The sequence below is a fragment of the Anser brachyrhynchus genome (assembly GCF_964034855.1).
Source record: "Anser brachyrhynchus genome assembly, chromosome: 25".
Classification (NCBI taxonomy): domain Eukaryota; kingdom Metazoa; phylum Chordata; class Aves; order Anseriformes; family Anatidae; genus Anser; species Anser brachyrhynchus.
This window is the reverse complement of record NC_137718.1, coordinates 713,435-726,867: the sequence shown is the minus strand read 5'-3', so window position 1 is coordinate 726,867 and position 13,433 is coordinate 713,435. Positions and strand designations below refer to the sequence as shown.

The following is a 13,433-nucleotide window of genomic DNA, read 5'->3' as shown; positions in this document are numbered from 1 at the left end:
GCACCATCCTGAAAAAGCAAAAACAAAGAAGTAGAAACCCCTGTGAGCCCCAGAGCACGTGGACTCCTAAGAATTTCTACTATCTTGTTCTTAATTTTATGTTTAAGAAGAAGAAAACAATAGTTTTCTTCCATTTCAACAGTAGGCTTCAGTTTTCAAAAAATTGATTTTTTACCTATTTTGTTTGGAGAACAAATTGATGCAACGTAGAAAAGACAGGAAGAGGAATTAATTTTGATAAGTACAAGTGTTTTAGTGCCTCTAAATATGGCATATTTATTTTTGAACAGAGCTCCAGCATGTTTCATCCAGCACATTTGCAATTAGAGATGAAGAGCCATTCCTTTCACTTTGATAATTAATATATAAACATAAATATGTTATCTTTAAAGTCAAAAGTACACTGTCAACCGCCTCACAGACTCGGTTTTCAGATGGTTTGCAACCACTAGACATCCTCAGTATGTATTTAATTTTTACTTTGTATGTAAAGTTGAGGACAAAGGTATTTAGCAGTGTACCTAATAAAACAAGCTTGCAGTTTGCACTTTGCCATGTTTTTAACAGAAATACTTCAGGAAAATGGCTGTGCATGTCCCAGTAGAAGAACTCATAATTAATAAACTCTTCTGGCCGGAACTGTCCCTTCTCAAGGAATTGCTGACTCCCTGCTCTTGACTTAATTGCACATTGAGTAGAAACTGCAAAGGATCTGTCAAGCGTAAGGCTTTAGCACAGCACTCCAAGTAACAGAGGCCCGATTCTCTGCAGCTCTGCAAATTCAGTATAACCGCCTTGAGGCTGGTGTTGCAAGGATGAGGTGCACCAACTGGTGTTCAGGTTTCATGGGTGCAGAACTCTCTTAGTTACGTTAAGAAAAAAATGCACCTCGATGCAAAATCCTGCTCTAGACACATTATAGAGCCATAACTCAGTGCATTTATTCTGCTCAGCTGTTCCAAAGGCCAACAAGACATTCGTCCTGCAGCTTGGGATGCTTCCCTCTTGCCTTTAGTGCAGCCTCGCATACCTTGGTGCTCAGCACCTGCTGCAGCGCAGGAGGGAGGTCAGCCTGGCGTGCTGCCGGGCACTGTGCAGACAAACAGACGTTTGTCATCTTGTTAAAGCAGGGCGCAGCATGTCTGCAGCAGCAGCTTGTCCAAAGCTGCAACGAGGAGACTTCAGTTTGAGTGCTCGCTACCTAGAACACCCTGGTCCTCTGGTTTTCCCCTAGCTGCTATTCCAGACAGACAGCGGCGTCTCTTCCCAAGTGAGGCTGTCTACTTGGCACGCTGCAATGCTTTCATGGGCATCTTTCCCATCAACAAGCAGGGATATTCTGCTTCTTGCCAAAGCAGCAAATGCTGGGAAGTGCTTATGATACAGTCTGTTCCTACTGAAGATTATTTAGAAAAAGAAGAAAAAAAAGTACCTTCTTAGAGGCGGCTTGTTCTGGCAGTTTGCCACAGCAACTAGAAATCCTTGCGTAGTGGTTCCAGGACATGCACCATTTTCTTAAATACTTACTGTTATTTTTCTTCATCAGAAAGCTGGGAATAATTGACTTCAAAGACAGTAATTTTCATTGGATGTGGAACTGTCGACAGTTCAAGATCAGTTAATTCTCCTCATTGAGAGAGCTATGTGTATGCCTTTTCAACAGAGTAAGATATTTTATGGGTTGTTTTGCAATTAGGTTTTGTCCTTTGAGTGCACTTTGTCATTACAATCTAAGAGGGAAGTTTATGTTTCACTTTTTGTATCTCGTTTTTTCTAATCATGATTTTCTACAAAATAATTTGGCCATGATGTGTGTGCCATTGGTATGCACTTTACTGAACACCAGGTTTTAATGTGCTTTCAGATTTCCCTGGTGTGCTCCTACCACAGTTAAATGACCTGACTTTAGATGATGTGGGAGCAAACGCTTCTGATTTAAAGTGGTATCTTTTTTGCCACCCTTAGTTTATCTTGTTAGATAAGTTGCTGAAAGGAATTCTCTCATTGTGGTCCTAATAGGTAATATTTTGTTTTTTCCCTTAATATGCACCAAACCTTGGCAAAATTAAACCCAGGCATCCCACTGCCTATGCCAAAGCTGCTACTTTTAAAAGTTACTTGAAGAAATGCTCTAAGTTTTTTTCTTAAATTGTTTTAATTAAAGTGTACTATACAGTCTCAGTCACGAGTTATTTACTTACATCCCTTAGTACTTAATCTTAGAACAGAATTGGAAATATCGATAGAAAGTGTAAATCCTGGGCTCCTGCTTGAAAGCATTGTATCAGGTTTCAGCTCAAAAGAGCACCATTACCTTTAGCTGTCACGGATCTGTACGCTTGATCGATAAACTTCAAATATTATTAGAGGTGGAGGCTTCAGAGATTTGCTCTGTTCTTTGGAGAGAGACGGGGATAAATCTTTCTTAAAAATTGACTTGAATTTGCGCTCTCAGTCTTCCTAGTAAAATGCATTTCTCTTAGGTGTCTGGGCAACTGCATGCAGGGCAGATTTATAGGCCATGTGCTTCTTGTAGTGAAAGATTTAAATGGTAAATCCTTCACATATGACTTCACAAATCATGTAAAGTTAAAAGATTTTTACCGTTTCTGTTGCTGCTATGCTTAAATTGTAAGGTATGGCTAGTAAATCATTTTAATGGAGGTGTCGCACTTGACTCAATAAAAAATAAATAAATAAATAAATAGAGACAATGGTTTAGCTTCCATTCCAAAATGTTAATGTATTAATCAACGGGAGAATAATTGTTTTTTACTATGTTATAAATCTCAGTTGCCATTAGAATTGCAGCAAGGGTTGATGTAGCTGCGTTCTTAAATTAAAATTGTTTACACTGCTATACATTCTTTTTACATGGCCATAGCTCATTCTGGGTTCATTTCAGAGTTGTTCCTCAGCCAAATAAGTCATTCCTCTCCCAGTGACGGCATCCTAAGGGAGAGATGCTTATAAAAGAAAACTAATTGCGTGGTGAGGTGTTTAATAAATAAAATAGAGCAGTTGGAGGCAATACACGATTATTGCTTACTGTCTGCTTTTGAAGAGGTTTTTATAGTTTGGATTAAGAGTTTTGCATCTTAAGATGTCATGAACTGTAATGAACAGAAAAGGTCGTGCTTAATTATGTAATCTTTGAGTTCTTGGGTTGGGGGAGAAGAGGGATGTAAACACATTTACAAAGCCTGGTTGATTGTTTTGTGGTTGTAGAGGGTTTTGGGCTGATATTAAAATGTGTCACCAGGGCACTTGTTTAAATGATCTTTCTCCAAAGCTAATGATTCGTATTTCCATATAGCATTCTACTGCTATTCTCCGTGCCCCCCCCCTCCCCCCGCCAGATCCCCAGGAGGATTGAAATTTGGGGAGCATTCTAGGGAAATTTCCAAAAACACGTGTCCACCAATGATTCCACATCTCCTCTCCCTTTCCCTATCCCAGCTGTCTTCCCCGTGCGTAGTAGTAGTGCTGCTGCTTATAGCAGAAGATACCTCGCAAGTTGATCGGCCAGATCAGTTCAGCCTTGGGCAGCCTGCCTGCTCCTCTGCCTGAACTCATCTGTCGAGATAGCTCGATGCTTTATCCCTTTTCCTTTTGAAAGCAAAAGGGTGTCTTTTCCAATCCTGAGGGCAGCTGCAGCCAAAACCTTCAGATTGTGTCATAATAAGTCCCGAATTCTTATTCCTCTTCTAATCTCAACAGATTCTCGTGCAGGTGAGGAGGGGTCAATAAGGAGCGTGGACCATGCAGTCGTTGGTGGTGTTGTGGCCGTGGTCGTATTTGCCATGCTTTGCCTGCTCATCATTTTAGGGCGATATTTTGCAAGGCATAAAGGTAAGACAAAGACTGAAACTGAAAAATGAATGGATTTGGTACGTCTGTCACTTCTGAAGCTTGCAGTCAGCAGTGCTGCTCTAGGTGTACTCCGTACACAGGCTAAAACAGAAATTTGGAAGTCTTACTACAAAACCTAATTGCTTGAGCTGGTAGTACATGCCAGCATCTTGGTTTTGTGGTTTACATTGTAAAATGTAAATGTCCATCCTGGGAACTTCTTACAACTTCCAGAGTAAGGCTGAACCCACCCACAGCGACGTGACCATTCCAGTCCCTGTGTATACAGGCAGGTGTTTGCACAAAAGGATCCACTGTTAGCAGCTTTTATTTAGTGGATTTGGGAAAGTTGTCAGAATAATGACGAGCTGGTTGAGACCCCAGCCAGGATGGAAAGAATAACGCAGAGAAGAGAAGAGAAAGCAGACAGAAAAAAAAACAACTAAGGCACATTAGGGGAGAGAGAACGGGAAGATGAAAGATGCCTTTCCTTTAAGTGTTTAAAACACGATTTTACTGACATTTGAAGGGTAAGATCACTGTGTGACCTAGTTTCTTCTCTGCACTGTGACACCATGGAGAACAGCACACCATCACGTCTGCATGGGGACGTGACCGCCCAGCCTGCGGCTGGCGGCAGCGAACGCTGCGGTGGGACGTGGGGCAGCATCAGCCCCACTGCTTGCTACGGCATTGCTTTCCTGTGCCCTCTCCTTGCACTTCCATGGGAAATGCAGGTTAAAAATGCCCAGCTCCTCTTGAAGCAAGCAGGAGTTGCACATCTGGGTGCCTCAGGCAGAACTGGAGAAACCTCTGTCCCCGTGCCGTGGGGTTTGTGTTGTAGTGCTCCTTGATAACATCACAGCTGCACAGTCCCAAGTCGCAGCTGCGTGGGACCTGCACTCAGGCTCCATTTCTTTCCTGTGGCATTGATTTCCCCTCCCGCTTGTGGCTTTGTCGCTCTCTTGCTCGCGATGTCACAGACCTTACCACTTCGTTTTCAGGGACATACTTCACTCATGAAGCCAAAGGAGCAGATGATGCAGCCGACGCAGACACAGCTATCATCAATGCAGAAGGAGGACAAAACAACTCTGAAGAAAAGAAAGAGTACTTCATCTAGAGCAGCCTTGGTTTCAATGAGGTGTCCAACCGTGGACGGTTACTGGCCCTATTTAAACGCTAAAGAGACAGTGATATTGGAAGTTGCAACCAGCTTGTGTCTTTTTTTTTAAAGAAAAACGCAAATGGGTGGAGAGTTGTGAGACTGGGAGGGTCCGGGATTTGCTGTGTAAAAATATTCTTCGTAAAGTACACTCTGCTGTTTGACACCTCAGTTTGTTTGGGTTTTATTTTTTTGGCCAAGTCCGGCTTGGATTTAGTTTAGTGAAGTCATTTGCAGAAGATTCTGTGCCTTGTTTTATTTCTGTTTGTTTGGGTTGGGGGGGAGGCTGGGAAGAAGAGGGGCTTCTGTGCGTTAGTTCCCTTCGGATTTCTGTGGTTCTTGTTTCCCCTTTTGTCCTCTGTTTCTGGAGTTGCCTGCTGGGACCCCTTGGAATAGGTTGGTTTCTTTTTAAGGTATTTTTCTTTCTTTTTATCTTCACTGTTTTCTGTTTGGAACTCGGTCTCATCGGAGGAGAACCAGCACATTTTAGATCTCATAGTTTGCAATTCAGTGTACCCATATTCCATTTTCTCTATTGTCGTAAAGGCTTGGATAAACAAACAATGAGAACCTGTTTGTGGCTGCCCATGTTTCAAATGCTTTAGATGGTGGAGACTAGAAAATAGCCTGCAACCCAGAAAACGCGCTGCCCGGCTGCAGGGCGGCGTGACAGGGGGGTCCGCATGCCAGATGTGTCGCGGCGTGGCCCCAACCCGTGTGCCCGTGCCCATGTCCCACTCCCAGCCGGGGCTCCTCCTGCTGCCCAGCTGGCTCCGGGGTGGCAGGATCTGGCCTGCGGAGGGGCAGAGGTGGGATTTCTGCTCGGATTATTTTTGTTGCAAACCGTTCTGTCACGCTGTCCCGATTGGCCTGACTTCTCCCTAAATTGCTAGAAAAGGAAAAGCCCCCCTGGGGAGCAGAAGGCTGCAAACGAGCAGGTTTTGTATTCTTTTCCCCTCCGTTTGCCTTGTGCTGGGGAAGGCAGTGAGGACCGGTGCTCAGGCGTGCGTTTGTCCTCTGGGACCTGCGACCTCCCGGCCCCCAGCCTGGTCCAGGTGCAGGCAGCCGGGGCCGGGCTGTGCTGGCCGATGTCCGGCTGCCTCCCACCCCTGCTCCTGCCTCAAAGCTGCCAGCCACGCACCCCTGTCCCTGTCCCTGTCCCTGCACGGCAGCAGCCGTGGGGCACAGCGACTGAAAACGCCTCACCTTCCGCATGTGTTAGATCCGAAACCTGGAGCAACTGGACAGGTACAACTGCCTTTTTTATCAGATAAGTAAAACGTGGGAATTTGCATTAAAATTAGTGTGCTAACTGACTTATAAAGCCATAGGTAAAAAAGAAGAATTTAGGTAAATTAGAATTGTGACAGATAGCAAATCACAATGAGAAGACGGTTTTAAAATTATATATGCTGACTTGTTTTTGGTGAGTAATCTTGGATTTTGAGAGATACTTTTTTTTTACTGTGTTTATGTGGAACATGTATGCTGATTTATTTAAGGGAAACATTAATCTTAGCGTCAACTTTTTTTTAGGGGGTTGGGAGGATCATTTTTGTGTGTGTTTTTTTAATTGTTTTTGGCAGAACCATTATGACGCAGGAGTCTGTTGGGAATGGGACAGCATGAAAACAGACAAGCCCATTCTCACGCAGTAGTCTGTCTTTCCCCTTTATACGAGAAAAAGAAACTCACAGGAATAGCTTTTTTCTGAGCAAATTTTGTGGAGCGCAGCTCTTTTCTGAGCCTTCAGCACCATTGCCAAATCACACCATGGTGAGAAGCATTCAGCATGTTAGAGTTCGGGGGGGCTTTTTTACTCATTCATCACGGAATTGGCATCCTGTTTTCGAACAGCCCATCTTTGTTTTGAAAGTGTACAGTAGTGCAGTGTTACCGATGTAACTTTGACTTAAAATGTTGACATGTCTCAGGTTCATGTGTTTTGATTGGTGTTTTCCGTCTCAGGTAGATTGCAAAATTTCGGCCCCACACATTGGAAAAAAAAAAGAGTAAAAAAACAGGAAATTACGAATTTTAGTTGTATATTGGTTTATGTATTTTTTCTTCAGTATACAGTGCACTGTTTGAAATGTATTGTTGAGTATTACTTTGTACAGCTTTAGGTCATTAGGATTTTTAAGTGTGGAGAAAGAACAAACTTGTTTAAAGGAGTATTACAAATGAAGGATGCGTGACTGATGCTAAACAACCTTGTTCTTTGTTCACCCAGCCTTTTTATTTTTTCCCCTTAGGCCAGTTCTGTTTTAAGGTGTCCATGGAAGATGTTACAATGTAAGAAAATACATATCCATATGTTCCCATTCACATTTTGTATTGGTTCATGTATACCATTTTTACAAAGAAAAAGAAGTACTATAAAATATCTGTCTTCTTAATAAAAAAAATTAATGTTACAAAACTATCTTCACTTCTCATTCTGCGCTCTTTATCTCCCGCTGCTCTGGAGGCCATGGTCACAGCGGAGGCGTGGGGGCAAGGACAGGGACGGTCCGAGCCGGAGGGACTGTTGTGGAAAAGGTCGGTGTTGGTAAACTTCCTGTGGTATGTTGGGCAAGAGCCCTGGGGTGACCTGTAAACCCTTGCTGATGATCCCTTCCAGTGTCTGCCACAAGTCTGAGAAGGGAGCCTTGCTCTCTACAAGAGGTTTACTCCTTTGAGAAATCGCTGATGCGATTTCCCAGACTGCTAAATCCACAGAACTGCTCCTGCAGCTCCCCTTTCAGCAGGGAACGCACCGTGGTTCCCGGTTAAACTGCTTGCAGAAGAGAAGTGCTATAGAGCTTAGTGCGGTGCCTTTCCCTCACCCAGGCAGCATTTCATTGGAAACTTAGCAAATTTTGTAAAAGCAAAGTCAGCACATGTTGAAGTGGGATTTTTTTTCAGTATATGAGGAATAGTAATACACATCAAGCCCTCATTCCTAATCCATTGTAGCAGTTTGAGCAGTATTTTCTGAAGGGCCAAATGGGGAGGAGAAAAATAAAAGCCACTAGTACGGCTTTAACAGAGTATTTCTGGTTGCTTTGTTAGGCTGGTAGCTGACATTAAAAAGATTTTTTTAAGGGAAGGATTGCTACCTTGCATAAGTAAAGTATTTAATTTGAGTTTCAACATAATGTGATGGTTACTGAGCACAGCAATAATGTAGGCCTGCAGGTTGCCCTGCTGAGAGGCCTGTTTTTACAGCTCCTGGATGGAGGAGGATAATCCCTAGATGAGAAGCACTTGGCAGGGTGCTCCACGCACCTGCGCTCAGCCTCCTGGCGCCCGTTGGTGTTGAGAGCGCGTAGCCTCGCTCGGTGCTTGCTGCCCGAGGGAGTCACGCAGCTTCACGATGAGCTCTTGTCCTCTGCTCGGGGGCTGGTTTTGTTTCATCGGTGCGAGGGACGTGCTCTTCCTCCGTAGGCAACGTCTGCTGGGATAGGTCATGTCAATACAAAAGGTTATGTTGCATAGAGTTACTTCTATCTGTCTATGAAATGAATTTTTTATTACAAATCGGTCACATAATCTTGGATTCCAGAAATTACTAAAACCCCAGAGGGATATCCGATGATTTGGCAGTCACTGATTCTGAGATTGGTCTTTGCCGATCACAAATTCAGAGTAGCAAATAGAGCTTACCTTCAAGTCGTGTGTTGAAAAAAAGGGAGCTGGCAATTTAGCTCACATGTGAGTTCAGATCTCCAGGTCTTATACAGGATGTTGTCTTCTACATGACACTTAGATGTTCAAAACCAGAGTATAACTCCCATGGCACTTTATTCCTTGAGTGAAGTCAGCTTCAGAGTTACACGGTCATTATTTATTTATGATAGTGCTTGCTAAGTAATACCTGCTTCCTAAACACAAAGCACCATCCTTTGCTCTGAAGAGCAACTGCAGCATAGTTCATAAGACAAAAAAGTTCACAGAAGGTAAGGACTGGCTGAAACACAGGTGAGTGTGACATCCCTGGGAGCTTCAAGTTGTGCTGATTTTAAGTCCACACTGAACTGGAGCATTTCCAGAAAAACTGATCCAGAACTGGGAGAAGACACGCTGAGAGACCTGCGAGCATAAAGAGTCGATGAAGCTGCATCTCGGTAGGAAGGTTCTTTCTGAACAGCAAAGTGCAGGCACAAAGCAGCCAAAGCAATCGCGCCTGGTCTGCAATGCATGCAACACCGGTACCGCAGGCGTGATTTGTTAGCAGCAGTGTCCACGTGCCGGTGCTGGCTCTGGGAACTGCCCCGTTCCTCCAGCCACGGCTGGGAATTTCTTTGTCAGTCTGCGGTTTTACAGCCATTTAGCCATGAAAGAAAAACTCACCCGGTTTCACAAACCTAATCCGTAAAGCTGTACAGAGTCGGCGCTGAGCAAAACAAAAGGTAGCCATGGGAAGATCAAAGAGCATTATGCCTTCCTCGGTCTCTGCTGCCTCCCTGTTAGCACGCACGACTTCTCATTCACTTATATTCCCAACGCGAGAGCCTTAAATCTTCCTTAAGTGATATCTTCTCAGGTTAATTAATCTCTAGGCTTAAACTTGCTGTGAGCAGCAGGAAGTCCAGCCTGAAGTCAGCAATGTTACGATTGCATCTTCTAATACTGTTTATCCCGCATTAGTGTTTACTTAAGGAGAAAATTGATCTGTAACTGATATTTCAGTCTTCCAGAGCTGTTGTTGGGCAGCCCAGTGCACAAACGTTTAACGACAGACAAATATTTAAATCCTATAACGGTAGGTGAGTGTTGAAATATGCGGCTTTCTTCACCATATAGCTATCCCAGACTCAGATCTGATTACTGCCAGATTTGTTTGCATCTCCCTTTAAAATGCTCAGGATTTCAGAACTGTAGTATGTAATGCCCGCTTGCCTCAGAACACCAAACTCAAATAAAAAGTGCTGCCACAAAGAATATGTTTCACCACTGATCAGTCTCAGCGTAGCTAGTGATGAAGCCAATGTTTGTTTCTCCTCTAACGTTTCCCTTAGCCGCATCTCCTGAAATCAGGTTATGAGGCAGCTGCAGCATTGAAATTAGGAGCATCAATCTTTTATGTTTTGGACAAAGAAGGAGGAGAAAAACAATTGCTTTCCACTGAATAGATACTAGTGAGAGATACACCATCATAATGTCCATACATAAACCAACTACTACACTTGCGAGTAGCTTTACATATTTGGGCTCACATGCTGCTAATGCTTGAAGGCTGATATTCAGCACTGTCAAGCACTTGGTGCGTTTAATACTGTTCTCTGGGAAACAATATTTTTTTTAGAGAAATTATGACACTGAGCAAAAAGCTTTAGGGCAAACCAAAAAAAGGAGCTATTCCTTATATGAAATGAGTGTGAACATATGTTCTTTGATCATTAACATGGCTATTTTCTAATTATTTCAATTTACAAGAGATTTTAATATCATATGTCTCATGCTGGCTCATAATGTTTGGGTTTTTTTGTGTTTTTTTTCCCCTCTTCAAGACAGAACTAACTGCAGCACACACTTGTGGTGTCAAACACAAGGTTATGGAGTTAGATAGGCAATTGAATTCCTTTGCCACCTGTTCTTGTTCCCCTTTCTCTGAACACTTTATGGTCATTATAATTCAGGTGGTAGCATTTCTGTCTGGCACAATGTCGATAGAACAGGTGAAAAAAAAATTTGGGAATCTTTATTCCACTGGGGGGGGGGGGGGTGGAAGTGGAGTAAAAGAAGAAGGCACAGGAGAAATGTGAAAAATACAGCAAGCACTTGGCATTGCTTCCAACGAGGAAGAGTTGAAAGCACTACATGAGCTGTCTGAGGCACCGCAGTGGAAACGCTCACTTCCAAACCACCAGAGCTGCATTATAGTGCTGCTCTTCATGTTTGTGCCATAAAGCTCCTTGGCAGGCAGTCATGATATGTTTTATTACAAGCCCATCAACTCAGAAATACCTAATGCGTTCCCAACCGCCAAGTGAGAGGGAGCTCAGCACTGACATCTCATCATCTTCCAGTGCCACCCTGTCTGGAGACTTCTCCATCGGGCAGAATAACTCCATTAAAATACTATAAAGACTGCGAAGAATAACAAATCACAGAGTGACACTATTATCTCATGAATTTAGCAGATTATTGTTTAGCTGTATTCAGTAATGGCATCTTATTTATTTTGCCTGAAAATAACAACCATCAGGGGAACCAGGATGGCATTTTGTGCCAGATAAAATCCCTCATGGGTGGCAGCTGTGCAGTTCCTGGGCCGAGGCTGCCTAGGCGCTCTCACTCCGCTGAGAAATGAGGCAGCTAACACGTTAACATAACCTGACTCTTAAAATCTGTCTGGGACCTCATGGATTCATTCCAGTAGTATTTTGAGCCATGCCACGAGGCTGTTGATTCACACACCTACGGGGAGAAAAGGCCAGTGTCTGCCTGCTGTTCGTCATTGCAGAAGATGTGGCGCCTCTCAGTGCCGTGGTAGCTGCAGCTGGCCTGCATCTCTTATTGGGGTTGATGCACATACAAATACAATGGGTGAGTACTTCATGAATACCACAACCTGATTTATTCTGCACTTGTTTTGCCATGAGATGCCTGAAGTGTCTGTCTCTGTATGTTGCAACGGGGAGAGGTTTTTCATCGTTCCTAACATGACGTGCTGTTTGCCTCTCAATCTGCTTGAGCCGGCGCTCTTCCCTGAGGGCGCTGAGCTGTGATTAATGCTGTGGTCTGCCTTTAAATGCAGCCCTGCTGCTGCTGCTAGTTGCGGTAATTTTCAATAATTTAGTAAGCACAAAGGCAATCTACCGATGCTGTGGAAAAGCGAAGCCTGCAATAGCACAGCAAGGCTGCTGCAAGAGATGGGGAAGGGACAGAGCCTTTTGGTTATGGCCACGTCTCAGTTTCCAGAGCAAAACTGATAAAAGTTTGATTGAACATTAATAGCCTATTAAGAATCCAGTTGTGAACATTGCCCAGTAAGAATGCTGCCAGCCACAGCTTTTGTGAGAACAAATAAGCTGCCTGTTGCAGAGTTCATGATTTATTTATGGACATGTGTGGCTCATTCATACCATGCCCCAAATCAGGACGTTTCTCATTATATTTGCGCTTGCCAGCGACTCTGTGCTGGGAAGGAAATGCAGTTGCTTGCTCTCAGGCTGTTTACCTTCTGTGAATGTTGAGCAGGGTCTTTGCCAAGACTTTGGATTCAACTCCTCAAATGGCCCAGTTATTTCCCCAGTCATGTGTATTAAACTACTGCTCCCTTTAATCTTGGCAATTTCAGGCTGCAGCATCCATCTGTTTGGAAAAAGAAACCCAAACAGAAAGTGCTGCTTGAAATGATCACAGATTTACTTAGCTGCAGCTTCAAAAGGTTCTTATTTATACCTCATTACGTACCAGGGAATAAGGAGATCTGCCTCGGACAACTGGAGCTTAATCCTTACTCTTAGATGACTCCAGTAGACTTCTGTCAACGTCCAATATCTTACTTTAAAGTTACACAGCAAGTGATTGCATCATCATTTGTCCAGCCATTTAGTGTCACGCAGAGAACTAAATCTGCACAGAAACCTTCTTGATTTCATTTGCTAAGGCTTAAGAAGTTACAGCAATTTTCCACACTGCCCAGATTGCACACCCTACATCCCTCCTTTATTCCTTGGCCATTTAGACCTCACAAGCCAAGCGTGCTTTATTGTTGAACATCCAAGCAGATCTCGACTTCTAGCAAGCCCTGTATGGCCCCAGCAGTTTTCAGAATGGAAAATAACAAATTCTTCAATTTATAATCAGTGTCATATCCCCAAATGATTGGGGATTGTTTCCTCCTTGCTCCCAGCCCGTCTCCCGTGCCTCTCGCCTCCCCTTGGCCTCCGATCATCTTCTGTGCTCACAGCCTGCTGCCCAAGGCGGCTGTTCCTCTCAGCTCTTTGGCTGTACAACTATTGCTGTTAAGTGCTTTTAATTAAAAGGATGGAAGGACGCTTCTAGATTTCATGAAATTGAAGAAAATGATCATTACTTAAAATAAAAGTGTAGTGTTTGCTCTGAACTTAATATTTTTACAAGTTGCATAAGTAATTTGGCACTAATTGCATGATTAATTTATTAGGTAAGAAATACAATTCTTAATTTAATTATTTTTTTACCAAGTACAATGAGGAATTATTTTAACTTCATAAACAATTCTGACTTGCATATTTACTGCCTTTTCTACCAGGCTGACGCTGCTAGAAGTCGAGGTAGCTTATTCTACATAAAGTAAGTAGCGATACGTGATACTTTAGATTATATCAGGTAAAATGTACCTGAATTCTGAGCTCAGTGATAGAAATATACTTGCTGTTTAAAAAAAGCGAGGAGCTGGGGTGAGGTGTGACTGTACAAGTCCATGGCATTGATCCGAGCT

At 43.3% G+C, this 13,433-nt stretch overlaps 1 protein-coding gene and 1 long non-coding RNA gene across 12 annotated transcripts in view; one reads left to right on the top strand and one right to left on the bottom strand.

Moving 5' to 3' along the window:
- The window catches only part of CADM1 (cell adhesion molecule 1), a 181,729-nt gene extending 174,290 nt beyond the window's left edge, over positions 1 to 7,439 (top strand). For all 11 annotated transcript variants that reach the window (XM_080568007.1, XM_080568006.1, XM_080568012.1 and 8 more), the window contains 2 exons: positions 3,721 to 3,852; positions 4,857 to 7,439. In XM_080568007.1, coding sequence (XP_080424133.1) covers positions 3,721 to 3,852; positions 4,857 to 4,975 — 251 coding nt within the window. In that variant the 3' untranslated portion in view covers positions 4,976 to 7,439. The remainder of the gene's footprint in view (positions 1 to 3,720; positions 3,853 to 4,856) is intronic.
- LOC308182810 lies at positions 5,958 to 10,612 on the bottom strand. The gene is made up of 2 exons (XR_013942099.1): positions 8,666 to 10,612; positions 5,958 to 8,453 (listed from the first exon to the last, which is right to left on the bottom strand). It is a non-coding gene; the product is annotated as an uncharacterized lncRNA (long non-coding RNA).
- Between the last annotated feature and the right edge of the window lie 2,821 nt (positions 10,613 to 13,433).